Source organism: Pelobates fuscus, chromosome 7 (assembly GCF_036172605.1).
Source record: "Pelobates fuscus isolate aPelFus1 chromosome 7, aPelFus1.pri, whole genome shotgun sequence".
Taxonomy (NCBI): Eukaryota; Metazoa; Chordata; class Amphibia; order Anura; family Pelobatidae; genus Pelobates; species Pelobates fuscus.
In genome coordinates, this window is record NC_086323.1 from 31,602,080 (window position 1) to 31,620,254 (window position 18,175).

An 18,175-nucleotide genomic window follows, 5' to 3' on the forward strand; every position below is an offset into this window, starting at 1 on the left:
ACCGAACGGCAGCACGGTCGGTGGTTCCAGCACGAATTTACAGTCTTATGGAGGTCTCAGCGGTGTTCGCCTACTCGAGTGTCCAATTTTGGTTCCAGACACTCGACGGCAAATCACCGCTGTTCGTGAACTAAGATGGCCGCGAACACGTGTAAAAGTCCCGAAATGGCGGCCACCTAGGAACTGAAACAAAGAGTTTGTGCGTTTCATACGGATGGTAAGTGCCGATCTGGGAGGTAAAATACCACATAATTAAATAGCAGGATGGTCCAGTGTTCGGTAGTTTAGGTTCGTTTTTATACATACTGAGTCTCTGCCGTAAGGGTTGTATAAATAGACGAATGTTGTTAAAAAGTCCCGAACTGTGATAAAAGTAATCCACATGAACCAAGTAAGCACATTCCACTGTGGTTATAGTCTCTGTTATTGTACATGTACCTGGTTAGTTGTTAAAGGGCCGGTTTAGCAATAAGTATTCCCAGGCAAAGGTAAGGTTCTGTTACATAGGGGTAAATCTAAAACGGCTTGAAAAAAGCAGCAGATCTCTTGTCTGCATCCTTTGCAAGCCCTCCCCTTCTAAAAACTTTCTGTGGCCGTCCAGTCACAGACTTCCCAAGGCAGGTGCTCTGAGCAATTGCCGGAAATAACCGGACCAGTTATCTGACAGTCTTGGGGTGTAAGGTTAACTTCTAAAAGTGCCAATTTCTATTGAAATCTGCATTTGTTGTAAAAATGAAAAAAGAGGACATACTCTGCATACATAAAGCACTTTAGAAAGCTAAAGTGATGTAAATATCTGGAAGGTCCCTTTAAAGCAAAAGCAAGTATCATTCTTAGGCAATGTGCTAAACATGGGGTAAACACCATGAAAACCAATACACGTTTCTCAGCATTTAACACATTTTCCCTCATTGCCTGTATCGTCTTGAAATGTCTAATGCCGTAGGTTTTATTTTGTTAAAGCCCAAAAGCAGTCCTAGCAGTCAGCATAGAGAGAGCTGGAGATGTATACAATGTTTCTGACTACCCACATCCAATGGAATGTTAGCCCAGAAGGTGAGAATTCTATCCCTTAATATCTATGCTAAATCATCGTATCTATGTTTTGACTCTTTTTTAAAAAACAAATTTCACCACTGTTCAAAACTTTTTTTTTCACCAGTGATTATCTTGCCTTGACATAACCCCTAATGTTAGTGTCCAATAAAACAGGACACTGGAGGGTGGGGCAAGAAGAGGAGGACAAGTGACACATAATGTGGGGCAGACACATAATGTGTCACTGGTGTCATATAAAGGCAGCAGACTTAGGGGCAGGTCCACCCAAAGAATTGGTCAGCCTGGCATGTCGCCCAGTAAGGTGTGTTCTGTAAACATTATGGAGACAGTTCTCAGGTGTCCCCAAAAGCAGGACACCAGGGAACAAAGTCAGGACAGTGTGACACAAACCTTACATCGGTATGTGCTACTGAATTTCGGGACATTTGGGAGGCAGGCCTCGACAGTAGTTAATTTATTGTATCTCTATCAACTTAGCATTTTGGTGTTTAAGAATTGATACATATTCATTTGACCTTTACAATTTAAAACACAAAAAAAAAAGATAATAATAATAATAATAAGATGATGATTGCCAGGTTGCTTTGGTGTAGATGATTCATTTTAATAGGATAACTGGTTTGCTGAATGGTCAGAGACAATGGAGCATTGTATAAGGTGATGAAAAGGAACTCAATGTGTCAGGTTGACAAGTTGAATCTAGTGGAAGAGGGTGGGTGTAGCTAAGAGATGCTCCAGGCAATCAACCTGAGTAGCATTGGAACTGAGGTAGCATCAGGTGAAAACAAATACAAATGCCAGAATTAAGCTTGCACAAGTGTTTTTGTGTTTATTTTTATTGAATGGCATGAATTTAGGGGATATGTAGAATGTTCCGTATAAAACAAGTGCACTTTCCCATATTCTCGGATTGGGGCAGACAGTTTTAAATGGCATTTTTGTCCTGCTGTCATTGGTTTGAGATCTGGTGGCCCAATACAGACTTCTAAAGCAAGTCACCAATAAGCACGGCTAAAAAGGATCACTATAGTGATAAACCCGTTTTCCTGACACTATGTCATCCTTGGGGGACCCCCACCCTCAGGGTCCCCCTCCCGTGACGCTGAAGGGGTTAAAACCCCTTCAGCAGCTTACCTTAATCCAGGTGACTTCTCCTCCCCCGCCAACGTCAGCTCCCCCATCCGACGTCAGCGGAGCCGAATGCGCATGCGTGGCAAGTGCCGCATGCGCATTCAAAGTGTCCATAGGAAAGCATTTCTCAACTGCTATGTTTGCATCTGAAGGGTTAAAACCTGAGGGACCTGGCACCCAGACCACTTCATTAAGCTGAAGTGGTCTTGGTGACTATAGTGTCCCTTTAAGTTCACCATTACACGCATTTGCATTGTGCAACTACATTTAAGAGCATACAAGAGCACTTAGTAAGGCTTGCCAGAGCTGCTGCCTGTCAGCCTGACCTGAAAAAATGAGGGTGACATTTACTGATTAAACTTGTAAAGATGAATAGTGTGTAAACAAATAGTTCCAATAGTTGCAATAATGAGCAATCTATATAATTTTTCTTATTTTACTTTTCCCAACCATAACTTATTATTGCTCCTACCTGCCTCCTCACACTAATATATATTGGGGCTAGGTTTCAGATTAAAAAAAACAACTAGTGAAATTTAAAACAAAGAATAAAAATTCAATATAGATTCTAGAAGATTTAATAGCATAATGTGACAAATAGTGAATAAACGTGCACATCAAATATCACTTTCACAAACAGAATGTTAAATGTTCACTACCGTGTTTTAACATAAGATTAACAAGGGTTCTAAAATAGTGAATATATTTTATTTTTTATGAAATGTACTAGCGGGTAGACGTTAGATTAGTAGAAACAAATAAAAGCAAAAGAAAGGTAAAGAACTGGTTCTGGTTCTAATGCCGGCAGACAGAAGGCAGCAAACTCTGAAATTGGGGACCCCCTCTAAGCCCCAACAAGAGGTAAACAAATAGTACAAACAACAAGTTGTGCCTATATAAAAATAAACTTATAATTCTACCATTGTGAACCTGCTTATTTTCCCATAATAAATTATATGCAATTGGCTTATTGTCTGACATTTATGACAAGAATAAAACTGCATTGAAAAAAAAAAAAGACTAATAAAACAAATTACTGGATAAAATTAAGAACAATTGATACTACAGAATTTATAAAATTACATAAAATATGATAAAAAAAATAAGTAGAAATACGAAATAAAATAAAGTCCAGACATTCTTCTAATGTTCTTTTGCAGTCTATTCTGTCCTCATTGGGTATATATGGGGATAGGAGAGAGAGAAAAATGAATACTAATTGTGTAGTTTTTAGTATACTGAGTTAATGACAGACAACAAAGTGCTTAAATACCCACTCACATGTTATGGAGCTTACATGGTGGGGATTTTTTCATCCTCGCTGCAAATGCTGAACAAATCTATTGCTCGAAAAATTGTGAGTACATTTTCAATTTTTTTTTACATTTAGAATTATTTCTAGACTTTATTTTATTCCTGATTTTATGCCATTGTGTTTTACTTTAGTTTATTTTATATATTCTCTAGTATTTAAATGCTTGCCTGGTTTTACCTTGAACTGGATTGTGATGTTATTTAATAAATCTTCAGCATAAATGTAAAAGAAAATGAAACATCTTATGCATAAGTTATCAGTGATTGTAAATGTTTCAAAGTGATAGTTAAAGTGATAGTTCCTCTAATGCTGTCTGATCATTATAGAAAATATCGGGACTTATGGGGAATTGAAGAGACTTGGCAAGGAAGCTTTAAATTCCAGCTAAAGTGATAGAGGTTGACATAGTGAAGGAGTTTAAGCATGCGTGGGATAGGCATAAGGCTATCCTAGCTATAAAATAAGGTCAGGGACTAATGAGAGTATTAGAAAACTGGGCAGGCTAGATGGGCCGGATGGTTCTTATCTGCCGTTACATTCTATGTTTCGATGTAAATTCAAGGCCATAATAGCTTAACTGGAATATTTTCCAAATTCACTATTTTTTTTTTTTACAGTTTTGTCTTATATTTTGTGATTCCCTTGTTTATTTTCCACAATTCTAGAAATGGTAATTAAGTCCCAGTGTCTGAAAATAACTCCAGTTGTCAAGGCTAACATCACTGCTATAGACAGGTTTGTAATTAATCGATGAACATGTTAGAGGTGTTGTTTATAAGCTTGTATGACTCTTGTTTATGTAATAGCAACAATGCAACATAAGTTGGCACTATATAAATGCTAGCAATAATAATAACACACTGAAAGAATTGGCAGTTAAGGGTTAATACCAGGTTATGTCATATACAAATCTGTCCCCAGCCCAGTGTATGTATTTACATAAGAACATTAGTATTACTATAGAGATGAGCAGTTGTAGAGGCCTGTCATGTTCAGTGAGTCACAGAAGTTATTTAACAGTCTTCAAAATTACGAAGGTTGAAGATCACAGCTTGAATACGAGTTCTACAACTTTATCGAGGAATGTGCTTCCTTCATTCTAGCGAGTATATTGTTATTCTTGTTAGGCCTTCTTTACGGGACAGGCAAAAGGGGAATTAAAACAGGTGGGGCCCTGGGGAAAAATGTTCCCTGGTCGCCCCTCCGATGTATAAGATGGCATTATCAGCAAAGGATGCTGTGAACTCGGTATGTCCATTGAACATCGGCAAATACCGAAGTGATCTACAGCCTGTCTGGCAAGAGATTTAATGGGACGTTTGTACAGAAACCACGTGAGCATGTCATAGGTGTAAATTAACAATAGAACTACACAAATCACACACACCTCAAGGGCTGGGCCTGTCACTGATAAATTTAATAAAATCACCTATAAATACACTAACATATACACCCATATTTCACAGCTATAAACATTCTTTGAAAACTCTTGTATTTAGAAAAGCCTACCAGTTTCCTCATTCATATTTCTTTTACACTTGTAAAAATAAAAGACAAATGGGGTCCATGGTGCCCAAGCATTAACCCTGAGATAGTCAAGTGCAGACCTTGCCAACAAGTCTAATATCGGATGGGCAATGCATAGCTGGTGAGTGGGCATGATGTAATACAATTAGTAAAACGTGCCTGTTCACAAATGGGGCATATCAACTTGGAGGGACAAGGGGTGCACAAAGGGGGCTTATCAACCTGCCTCAAAGGGGTGAACAAAAGGGGCATAGGAACATTACATCCATTGATTGGAGATCTTCCATTTCTTCTGCAAATATGAATTGACCATAACAAAGCAGAAAAAACTATCCTAAAATGAAAAAAAGAAAAACAACATAAAAAAGCCTGCTATAAAAATACAAATATAAATAAAAAATAAATAATAATAATAAAAATAAAATATCAGAAGTAATGCAGACTCTCCAACCCATTAACTTGAGTTTTTAAAAAGTTGGCAAACCAATCACAGTGCAACTACAAACTACTATCACTACTGTTAGGTTTGCTTGGTGATTTCATAATCCTGATTATTTTTTTTTTCTTTTCTGTAAATGACTAAGCTCTTATAAATAGAGCCCCATCATCTCATTTTGTTCCTGTATCTCAAGCTTATTTTGTCACAATAACAAGTTCTCCTGCTCCTTTGTTGCTGCTAAAAAAATACTGTCTCGTTTCTAAAGAATACTGTTAGTGATAGATCGAGATATGTCCATTGGCGTAGCTGGAGTAGGCCCCAGGATGCCGAAGAGTGGATAAGCTCTATCGATAATTTCCACTGGGAGCATGATTAGTATTTGGGGTTCACATATATATCCTGCTGACATGTCTTCCTTCCTGCCCCCACTAGATATTATTAACATTGCGCAGTTAGAAGCAACTCTGTTCAGAAATATTATAGAAGAAATCAAATTTATTGTGGTTATTGAAGAAAAGTTTTCGCACTGAATACCAGCTAGCCCAAGGTCATCCCAGCTTGAGCTCAGAATTCACATAATGGACTTATTCTCTTAATTGACATTCATTGTGGTTTTTCAACATTGTATATTTCGAATAATGTGAAGGTTTTACAGCCTTAATTTGTGGTCATGTGTTTTTTTCTGAATGCTGGCCTTTGGAGTTGTTTTCTAAAAGATTTTTATTCTGACAAGTGGTAAAATTTTCCAGTTACTAGGCAGTATATTGTATTTGAATATATTACTTTTGAAATGCGTTCTCGAACTCTGCTTGTCCTCTGCATGTCTCTATTTTTCCTAATCCGTTAGGATTACACCACTAGGCATAAATTGCTATCGGCACAATGTAATGTTCTTTTTAACCCGCTGTCCAGGCGTTCACGCATTTGTTTTTGGGATTGTTTAAAGAGTTTTCTTCTCAACAAGAAACAATTTCAGTTCATTTCATGTAGTTGAAATATTAATGTAACGTTCGTGGTGTGTGCGTTGGGGTCCTTTCTTTTTTTGTTCTTTATTAAATACCGATAATGTGTTGCAGGTCTCCAGACCTCTGGAACATTAGCTGTTTGGAATAGATTTGAAATAGGTTTTGTCGGATTAACTCGTGAATTACGTCATCTGAGCCAACGTCAATCGGGTGTAAAGTTTAACTTGGAAAACAAGCGACCATTTCTTAAATTGTTACCTTTCATGAAAACACTATTAATACTTTTTGATCTAGACCTGTCGTACTGATACTATGGTCTACCTGTAAAAGTGGTAATCGGGACATTTCAATGTGGTCTTAAAATTCATACAGGTGAGTTGATTTATAAATGTGTTGCAAACAGAGAAGTAGGGAAAGTTTTAATAGAGGGCAGTTGTCATGGAAACCATTAGAATTAGTGTATAAGAGAGCTAACTAAACTTAATGGAAGTATATATAACCGAAATGTGATTGCGAAAAAAATGGCATGCCTGTGGTTTTGTCTTTAAGTAACAATGTGTGGGCAGAATCGTGATTATCTGTCTTCATTAGAACATGCATGATATTCAACATACATGAAGTGATAATTATAGAGATTTACTCCCCATTTTAAAAAACGGCAAACCTTGTCCAAAAAGAAATGTCTCGTGTATCTACCTATTAAAGCTTATCTCTTCTCCCACTCACTTTAGTGTCAGTAGGGTATTAATGAGATGTTCTCATCATGCCTTTCAAGAAAGATTTAGAATGTAAGAAAAACAATATAAAAGACATCTTGTGCCTTCTAAAGGCTGTATGTCAAAATGCGGAAAAATATATATTTTAAAAATTCAACTTCCCAGGAATAAATGGGTTAAAAGAGGATTGACTATCGTTGACAACGAAGATATTTTTGCACTACATTTTCCTTGGTGCTCAATCAATCTTTGAACTAGCTGAGCATCATGGTTCATGCAGTCCAAAAAAAATACAGAATGGCAAGTTTAGACATCAGTGGGTTAAAACACACGGCCCTTCCAAAAGGATGTTTGCTTTACGTCTGCAGGGAACAGTTACACAGACAGAATGATGTCTGTTGGGCGCAGAGTTTCCATGTAAATTTCACATTTCCTGATCGTTCTCTAGACAGAGTTCAGTGATGTAAAAAGAGATCCTGGGCTTACTAACAGAACCGTTTGAGGTCTGAGGAGAAACAGATGTGTATCAACATATGTCAGGGTGTTGATATGAATTGATACAATTTCACAAATGAAATACGGGTGAGAAAGTAAAATTTCATTTCATGTATCAACACGGGTGAACAGAGAAATAAATAAAGGAACGAGGCTATAAAAATAATTCACTTTTTTTTTTCAATTATATCCACAATTGAAAATATGGTTAGTGTGACACGGAGTGACAAGCTCTCTCCCAGGGTTGTGATACATCAATTATTTAAAGTAAAAGTATTGGGACAAAATAATTAGATAATTCATAATTTAATGAAATATATAAAGAATGCAAAAAACTTGCAAAAAACATAAAATAAAATAAAAAATATGTTCATCTTCTAAGTTCTGTAAATGCACAGCTTAGAGATGTGGCCATTACGGACAGACCACTCTCACAGAATGAAGAGGCTCCACCAATCAGAAGCCTTCCATTCTAGCCTATGGGTTCTACTTTTATCCCGTAAACTCCGTCAGTTCGGTATTTATGGAATAAGTAATTTATCCCAGCTGCATTTCTACTCATCACATAGATGAATGAAACTACTTAATACGTTTATAGCATCTATCTTGCTGCAGTTATAAACCACGCTTAGTATTAAGTAGTATTAAGAGTATATAAATTTATTTAGATTTTTTTTTTTTTTATCTAATTTTAGTGAGGAACCCTGTGTACTTACATGTCAGTATTCCAAATTGGAACACTGTGTTGCGATGAGCCAATGAGAGGTGAGTAGGACAACAATTCTACTTCTCATTGGCTGAATAGAATTGCCAAAATAAAGGTTCTGTATCCTGTACCATGTGACTTTTATATTGCGCACTGTATATAAAACCATGAAAATGCACAGTTTTACATTCTACTAGATATATTATTCATAGTATTACAAAAATATGGCCATCTTCGAATTCTTCTTTTTTACTAAACCAGGAAATATTTGGGTTAGAACTGGAAATTGTAGTTCAAAATAGCCGAGCATAGATTTTCAAACCTTGCTATTTTGGGCCTGTTTTATAATTCTTTTTAATTTCTCCATAAGTACAATTTTAGTAAGTAACGCTGATTGGCCATAAATGTGCTTGTTCTTTCTTCAGAAATTATATGAGAATCTTCTTTGTGAGCCTGATTCCCGATCTTAGGCCATAGTGTGATTTAGATATTTTGCAAGCTGTCACACACTGTATTTTTCTAAGCTTTAATGTAGATCATATCCGCGAGACTCCTAATTATGTCTGTGTGTTGTATATGTATTGTATCACTGTTGTGCTAAATTGCTATCTTGCAAAGAAATCTAAGTAACACCATTGTAAAGTGCTAGTTTGGGTGTCATTGCAATTGAAAGTAGCTATTATGTCTCCCAGCTTTATAATGCATATTGTAAGAGAAACCCCATTGTCCTCACTCTAAAAATACCAAAATCAAACTTTATTTCCAAGCATAGTAATTATTGATGTCATAGCTACAAACCAGAGGTTAGAGGTTATATGAAAAAGTATTGCTTCACTAAAAATGACACATGGAATGACCTCCTAGGATGAGTGATAGTGGTTTAGTTTAATAATAGTGGGGTTTATTCACTAAACACCAAATTGTAGAGCATAAAAAAAAAATTCAGCTCAGCCATAGTCATAGTCAGCCATAGGGAATGAATGTATATAATGTAGACTAGGCTGAATTTTGATAAAAAATTTATTAAAATAATTTGTGGAAATTGGTGTTTGTGGGATATATAATTATACACAATTATTCAAATATGGTCAAATAACTGCAGTTCACCTGATTGAAAAGGCACCACAATACGCAAAATGGATTTCAGACATCGACAAGGAGTAAAAGTACTAGGAGAGTCTTTCTTATTTTATTATAATTATTATTTAGAATTATTTAATTATACTTTAGTGTTTTTTATTATACTACCTGACTTTATACTTGAGAATATCTTACTAGGCTCAATTTTGTTCTGTTATTCATGAAAACACATAAGAATAGCTCTTGGAGCCAGGTCATAGCTCTTCATCATGTGAGTACAAAATGTTGTGCTTTGCTCTTTGCCTCAGTGTCACTGTATTTAAAAAAAAAAAATTCTATACCTGTATGGGCACGTTTGTTAAAGCAATATTAAAAGGTTGGATGAAAACCATAACAGCACCACAATCCACCAAATTGAGAGCTGGGATCAACAGGCTCTAAAAAATAATGCAGAGAGTGCTACACCATTAGATCCTATTTCATTCGTTCATACAACTATCTAAATGTTTTTGTTGTGGAATACACTCATAAGAGAGACAGGGTGCCTCCATCCTTTGCACTGAAGTTCCATTATATCAGCGCTATTTTTCAGTCTCTAGCAAATGTGAGTGCAAAATTATCTATAAAAAGTATATGACATAACCACTATATGTTATATATTTACGCCTTGATTTTATTTTCTCAATATATACTAATTTTTCTTAGAAGGACCCACAGATGTATAGTTTTCTGTAAATATACATCCAGATTCTTTATTTGTATGCTATCATTATTATTCTAATAATAGAGGTCTGGAACCGAACATGAGACGATTTAAAGGTTGAAAAATGAGCAGTCTACAATTATCAAGCTTTTCTTGGCTGCCATCAAATATCATATTTTAACAGAAGTGTGTGTACACTAGATTTTAAGCATGGATGAGCGGAAATTTAGAATTTTTTGTTAACCCTACACATTCTATATCCCAGCAATAAGTGGTTATTCTTACATCTTAATAAACAAATGGGAATTTACGTTTCCTGAGTTGTTGTTTTTTCCCAGCGACGATTGCCATATTTTCTTAACATTTATTTCATTTTATAATTTACAATTACAGAGAAGAAGCGTTAGTGAAACATAACAATAAGTTATATTCTTAAAAAAATATATATTATTTTCATATATACTATGTCCACAATTTCCAGAAACCGAGATATATTAAGAAATAGATCACACAAAACTCCTTTTCACATATTGACACAAATCAATGCAGTAGTAGGTTTTGAACCTGCTCCATAAGCTTGCAATCTAATCCGTGACAATGCCACAGATCCTTGTATGAACATATGAAGGATCTGTGGCTACTTCTGGCTTCATCTGCTGGGATCTAAAAAGGTGAATTTGGCCTTATGAGGAGGTAGAGGTTAGAAATATCTCCACCCTACTTATTTTCCTGGGTGCCAACAGGCATGCCCTCTAGTGGGCAAAAAAATATGAAGACCCCTTCAAGTGCTCAATAAATAGCTCTCCATAAGGATAACCAGGAGACCTGACCTTCTAGTACCTTTTAAGGTCCAGTATTGACCACCCATGGTATGGGATTATTGTGTGACATATTTGGTATTATTTTCAGCATTTATACAGCACCCACATATTCTACAGTGCTTTACAATTATAGAAAGGGAATATTAGAGATTAAGAAAGACCTGCCCAACCGAGTTTACATTCTATGGGGATATGAGGGTGGCAGATATATATCGTTAGGTTTCTTATCCAAGATTACTTACCGGTCTGTGACATTTCTGTAGGTGCTGATTTACTTGTACAGCTACCCCCAAATTCTATAGATTTTTCGCACTTTTGTCACTTTCGGTTAGCGTTGCTGCCAGGTTTGAAAGATGTATTATTTTAGTTTAGTTTTTAATATGTCATTTTTCCAAAACGTGTTTTTTTTTTTGTTTTTTTTTATTGCAATAGTTTTTTGTACAATATTGTTGTTTTTTTTTTTGTGGTTTGGTTGGTGATGGCCTGAGAATTCTGTGAGTTTTGATGACTCAGATATAAATCCATCTCTACCTCTGCTCAGCGGAAGCCTCTCTGCAAATTCACTAATCGCACAAGTTTCATAAAGTCCTAGCTGAGTTTTGATGAGCTGAGTCATCGATGACATCACTGGGGGCTCAGGCTATCGGATAATCTCAGTAAGTAAATCACTGCAAGCCATGCATAATGTATGGATGTAGATATTGATATATCTCAAGCTCGGCATGACAAGGAAACGTTAACATGGCTCGAACCTTTCACGGCACAGGGTGCGGTGGATAACAATTGCTTAGCTCCGTTTAATTTCCTCATCACAAAGTGTTAGGCAATAAGTTGGTACTTACTTTGATTTAATGGCTCAAAGTACAAGTGACTAAGTCACCTTTTTCTTTCAAACTATGATGCTGAATAATGCTTAGAAACACTCTTCAGTTAACAAAAACCCCAGCCAGCAACCTTTCTACAAACTATTGTCTTGAGCCTTTCAATAGAGAACCTTTACTCATTCCCGTGGAAAAACAGTCAATATTCCTTGTATCTGTTACCCCTCATTTCCTAAAGGAAACAATGTGCTGTGTTTTCAAATTATCCCGTCAGTAGAGGAGATTTTCATGTAAAAAAAAAGCATTGTCCAAACAGTGCATCTCAAGTACCCAAAGCGTAAGGATATAATAAAGTTCTTATATATATATAAAGAGTATCCACAAGTGGTTTTTTGATCCTGAGGAAAGCCCAATGAGGGGCTGAAACGTTGATCATTTTAATGCATACCAAATAAAGTACCTTGATTCTTTAAGAAGACCGTGGAGTGCAGCCTTACTTGTGGATACTCTATTTGAATCAGCCTGCAGGCTTTGGCACCCACCAATATTGAATATATAACATGAGTGCAAGGAGTTTTTGCTTTATATATACATATACATGTCAGCTTGACATTTTTATATCAGAATACCTTAATATATTTGAGGATCCCATAGGCTATCATGCCCAAGCCTGCATCATTTCTTAATCTACCCTAACCTTTGAGAGAGCAACTGTACCCTCAAAAAGTATTTGGAGTATGGCCGTGGGTCATTAGCCAATATCTCTGCTATCTAATATAGTCTCAATAAGTTATCGAGGAGTTAGGATATCATTCTAAAATATATACTGGCAGGTGTGGAATTAGAATTTTGCTGGAAAGAGATCAAATGGTTTGGCCATGGGCATCAGCCCCTATTGTCCCACGTAAGTGATGGATGTGTTTTAGGGTATCAGCTTGTTGGAGATGAGGAGATGTTGATGTAAACAGATAGATCTGGATTATAAATGTTGCTGGAATGGAGTTGAGGTGTTGGTCTCCACTGCATCAATTCCTCTGGCCCTATAGAAAACACAGTTTTGTCTTATAGTTAAAATTATCAAGTAGCTATGAAAAAATGAGGAAATCACTGTAAAATGCATGCATGCAGATTTGGATTATCAATGTGGCAGGAGAGGGGTTAAGCCGGTTTAACAAGAAGTACTTAAAATGAAAGGCGTTTTTGAAACGTCTAATCACATTTCAACAGATAGTTTTCTGTTTCTCTCACTTAGGCAATGACGATAACTGCATAACGAAGCCATTCAGGTTTGTTGAGCTATACGTTTGTCATTCAGGAAATATGATCCCGGGTTAGGTGTTTCTCCTTTTCATTCAATAGGTTAAACAATGTATTTGTAGTCAAACAGGAGGTGTTGTAGCTACCTGACGTGAAATGAAGACATGGAATTTTTACTTGATTAATCTCAGTGATGTGGACTTTGGCAAATGATCTCAAAATGTGCCTGTTCTTTACTTTTAAGGCTTGTACCTGGAAAAAGAAACAAAGGATCTGTTTGAAAACAGAAACCCTGAATTTTTTTTAAACTTCTTAGTAGTGTTCAGAAAAGGATTTGTGCTGAACAGATTATGGTCGTGTCTGGAAACTGTCCGGCTAAGTAAATGTGGGCAAGGGCAGGAATTTAAATTTGCGTCTGTATATTGGTTGAGATGGTGGACGTCGACTTTGAAGTAGATTGGATAAGTGAGTGTCCATACACTTGGAACTAACAAATAATTCCGCAGCCTGGGCAAGAGCTGACACATAATATCAGCTGATGCACATGGAACTTAAAGTTTGAGGTCGTGGGACAGTGATAGCGAGAGTGTCGCAGGTGTACAGCCATGTTGAGCGTTAAGGAATACCCCAGCCGGCGACATTCATGGATATGGTATGTGTTTTGTACATTTTTCTAATAGTAAAGGTATTTCCAGAAAATCTGTGCAGATCGGACTAGAATTACTTCTTTTTTTTTTTTTTTTTTTTTTTTTTTTTACAACTGTTGTATTGATTGTGTGGGTTTCCTAAAATATGGAAAAAGATAGGTGTGAGGTGTCATTATATGGGACATTGCGTTCATTTGCTACAATGTATATTGTGATAATAAGAGCTATATCAGTACTCAATAGTGGTAATCACAGAGTACTGAAACCGGAAGGCTGCATCTGGCACTGTAGTGTAGAAAAATCAATAGAAGTATCGAAAATGAATTTTGATCTATATGCCCTTAAAGTGGCGCAGTCACCGTGGAAACAAGAAAAATGCACCTGCCAATTGCTACAACTTCTAAGGCTTTACCATGGAATCGTGTTGCATTTAAAACATGCTCGTGTAACGTAGGCTGTTTAATTCTGTATCCGTGTCTGTTTATTTTCTTGCTTTTTTTAAACCACTATTTTACTGACTACTCATAAAACAAATTGCAAAGAGCCGACGGCATAGACAAATAAAAACAAGCGCATAAACAATTTGTAATAATAAATGTAAACATATAAAAGTCTTTAACTCAACAAGTAGGAACAGGAAGGAAAGGTAAAGTGTGACACGGGTCAGATTGAGGAGGGAAGGGTTAAATTGAAAAGGAAGACCGGTTATGGAATGTGTGCTTTCTTGTTAATACAATAAAGTTTCAATGTTTTCTCTTGGGTGTAGGGGGTTGATACACAAACTTTCATTGTTTGCTTTCCTTTATTGGAGAGGGGTAGAAACATATAACCTTGAAAATGGTATTCCTGATTCCGACTGAATCTCATGACCTCATTATAATACTGTTGTGAGCTCATAGTGCCCCAAAAAAATGCATTTTTTTTTTAGTAAATGTATCTACTGAGAAATATATAAAAAAAATCTATACAGCGTTTTATTGTACTTCCTCCAGCCGCTGATTATTTAATGGTTTTAATGCAAAATATATGAGCATCAGAACATCATCTTTGTGATTAAATTGAACCGCGCGATTTGTTGAAATCTCCCATTGTGCATTAAATTGGTTGCAATGCTGTTTGTTGCTCATGGACAGGAAAGGGGCTGAAAATCTTCCCCAGGTTTTTATACCGGCACAGAGAATGCTGTGTTTATTGTCTGTAAGATTAGCCCTTACAGTATCCCAGCTCCACAGCTGTTAATCTGCCTGTGCAAGGCACAAATTTTGTTCTGTTTTTATCAATTACACTCAGCCTGTGTTATGCTCTTACTGATGATGTCATCACGCTTATCGCATTATTAGTGTAACAAGTTGCCTTTAGAACGCGTCTGATCTCTGCCTGCCACATGGACGGATAGCAATATAGATTAGGTGAAAAGACCATTTTCTGGTCTCTCTAGCTCTGCGGTCTGGTCTTATCTCGCTAAACATGTTTTGAAAAGAAAAATAAATGGTGGCTCTTGCTCTAAGTTACAGTCGCAACGTACACCATGCTTACAGCAAGTGTAGCAGACGGAAATATTTTACAGACAGCACTGCGTGCTGCCGGTTGGATGAGAATGATGAGGCTCTAATCTGGTACTGTTTGTCGGCCCCGTATTGGCAAAAGGAGAGAAAAAATTTAATAGGATGACCAGGAGAAAGCTGGTTGGCTGAGGTTAATGGAAGTTGTGGATGAGCTGCACATAGAGTTTTGCTAGCAGCCCAGAACCAATCCACAATATATATATATATATATATATATATATGTAATAAATATACACACACATACTTTACTTTTGTCAATATGATTGTTTAGCAATTGTCCTGTATAAAGCCATATTTATCAAGTCATGTACAAGTGTCATTCTGTGGCAAAAGAGCTAGTCAACGAGCAATTACTGTGGAAACCAGTATAATATACTTAATATTTAACAATTTGCCCAAGAATACCTTCTGTTTTTGTCTTGATAAATATAGCTTTCTGCAGGACATTTGCTAACGCACCACATTGAAAAAATTACTGTGCAAATATGAATGGTACGTGAAAAATCTTTACAATAATAAAAGTTGCGCAGTAATAATGACCATGCCACTGTGATAAATAGTGACTAAAGATACATAGAGTACATGTCACTTTTAAAAAAAATAGCACCTTTCTATATATTGTAAACATATGACCTGTCAACATATTAAATAGATCTAATTAATGAAAATCTATTCGTGCAGTTGTGAAATTTACTAACATCTCTATTTGTTTAGTAAACTACTGCTAGTGCTAGTTGCAAACGAAAAAGTAGTAATTTGTACCGGATAATTTTTGTGCATTTTAATTGTGCAATTAAAGTACCCAAACCACTTTACACTTTTGAAGTGTCCTGGGTGCAGTGTCCCTGTCCACCTAATCTTGCAATGTAAATTATTGCAGTTTTAGAGAAACTGCAATTATTAAATTGCAGGACTAAGACTGCCTCTAGTGGCTGTCAATCAGACAGCCACTAGAGACACTTCCTGGTGATTAAGCAACTCTTGGTCACCTAACTGACTCTGGACGTCCTCACGCTCTGCTTGAGGTACAGAAGATCAATTGCCGTGCATGCATCCTGCCTCCCAATGCTTCTCTACGAGAAGTATTAGATTGGCAAGGAAATTGTCAGTACGGTTAATTTTGTGGAGGTGAAGCATAACTAGATTATAGGTAAATCATTTTTTTTAATTTTACCGGGAGAGTATAAGGGGCCCAGTAAATGCTCCAGCTCTCCAGTGTTAAAATAACCATAAAAAAAAAAAAAATTCATATGAATATGTATTGACATAGAATTGACAAAATAATTTTGGAACATATAGTTTTGGAATTAATTTATCTCCGCTATATTTGCCATTGGTATATTCTGTCCTCAAATTGGTAATACCTGGCTCAGTTCATAGGCTTCATTTCTAGTCTAAATAGACAAATTATGACAATGTAATTACATTGCTCTACATTATGTATTGTTCAGGCTTCTATGGCATAAAAAAAAAAAAAAAAATTCAATTTTTTTAAAAAAAGGTTTTTTAACATTTTGTTAGAGCTGTTATAAAATATCTGTGAATGATATAGTAGTATTGTAGAAATGCCATCCCAGGTTCTCTCTCTTGTGTCCTATTTGTGTCCTTTATGTGCCAACAAGTGTATGTGAGTGCATAATTAGATGCAGTCACTCTTTGCATTTGGCCCAATCTGAAAACACGTCAGTAAAACTCTGCGCATGGGCTGACCAGGCTTAATGTCAGGCTGACGTGTAATCACACCAGGCTAACACAATACCTTTTTTATGGACCCTTTAGGGCGTCCATCTCTCATTATGTCTTGACTTGCCCAAGATGTGCAGAACCAGCCGTGAACTGGTCTAACTGCTATTGTTTGTGAAATGTGCAAATGAAATACAAAATCACCTAATTCATCCCTTTAACCCACTAACTACCAAACATAGGATGTGAATTTAAAAGGGCGATTGAGACTCCCTCTTTGTTAATAAGTAGGTCCGTCCACTTACTTATTTGTATGTCATGTACTCTACATTTATGTGTCGTTGCGTAAGGGTGTGATATCACAGTTACTCAGGTATAGAGGTCTTCTGGATCACTAATTGTAATAATGTAACCCCTTGACTTCTAGAAACAGCTGGTACCCTTGTTCTTAACCCCTCACACTACATACTTAGGTAGTGGGGTGGCAGATTTGTTGGAGTCGTTAGTTTTACATTTTAATGTAGCATTCAAATCTGCAGATTAGTAAAAACTACAGAAACATATCTAAGGAACATTCCAGGTATCAACAGCCTAAGTGCATGTGAAAGGTTTTGGCCTTAAATTCATGCTGTGTTTTTCTCCGCACTCAAATCTTTAAATGTTTAATAAAACCTATTAAATGCACTTAAACTGCTCAGAATGTTCCCTTAACTGGTCCATGCGAAATCAAATCTCCATTCAGCTCATCGGGATACAGCTAGAATAGGAATTAACAAGTGAGCAAAAATCAATGGCATCGCATGGTCTGTACTCTCCAGGTTTTCTTACATGTAACTTAACCTGTGCTGAAGCATAATTGTCCCATTAAATCATTAAAAAAATGTATTGTAAACTCTCAATAAACGTAAAACAATCCCCTACAAAATAAATTTAAAAAATTATAATCTACGGTAAATGGAATTAGTTGTGACCTGTCTTAACTAGCTTGTAACTTTCTCAATTTCACGTGCTTTGGTAAAAATATTGTTTATATAAAAAAAATAAAGACAGAGTAGGTGAACTTAACACCTCTACGCAACACCTAACTACCTCTACCTCGTAAATAGCCGCTACTGCGATGGCATTTTGGCCATTTTACATCTGTCGCTCCTGAGGCCTATCACTGACACTCGTATTGGCTAGGATTTCTTGTTTAATTTGCAAAATGAGGGAACAAGTACTGCAAGAAACCATGCGCTTGGCTTC

At 36.4% G+C, this 18,175-nt stretch overlaps 1 protein-coding gene across 3 annotated transcripts in view; it reads left to right on the plus strand.

Annotated features, from left to right (window-relative positions):
- PDE4B (phosphodiesterase 4B) overlaps positions 1-18,175 on the plus strand; it is a 346,805-nt gene that overhangs the window by 193,782 nt on the left and 134,848 nt on the right. Inside the window, exon 1 of one of the 3 annotated variants that reach the window (XM_063427890.1) lies at positions 13,145-13,687. The exons of the other annotated variants lie outside the window; for them this stretch is intronic. Coding sequence (XP_063283960.1) covers positions 13,641-13,687 — 47 coding nt within the window. The 5' untranslated portion in view covers positions 13,145-13,640. Of the gene's footprint in view, positions 1-13,144; positions 13,688-18,175 lie in introns of those variants that run through there. 3 annotated transcript variants of the gene reach the window in all.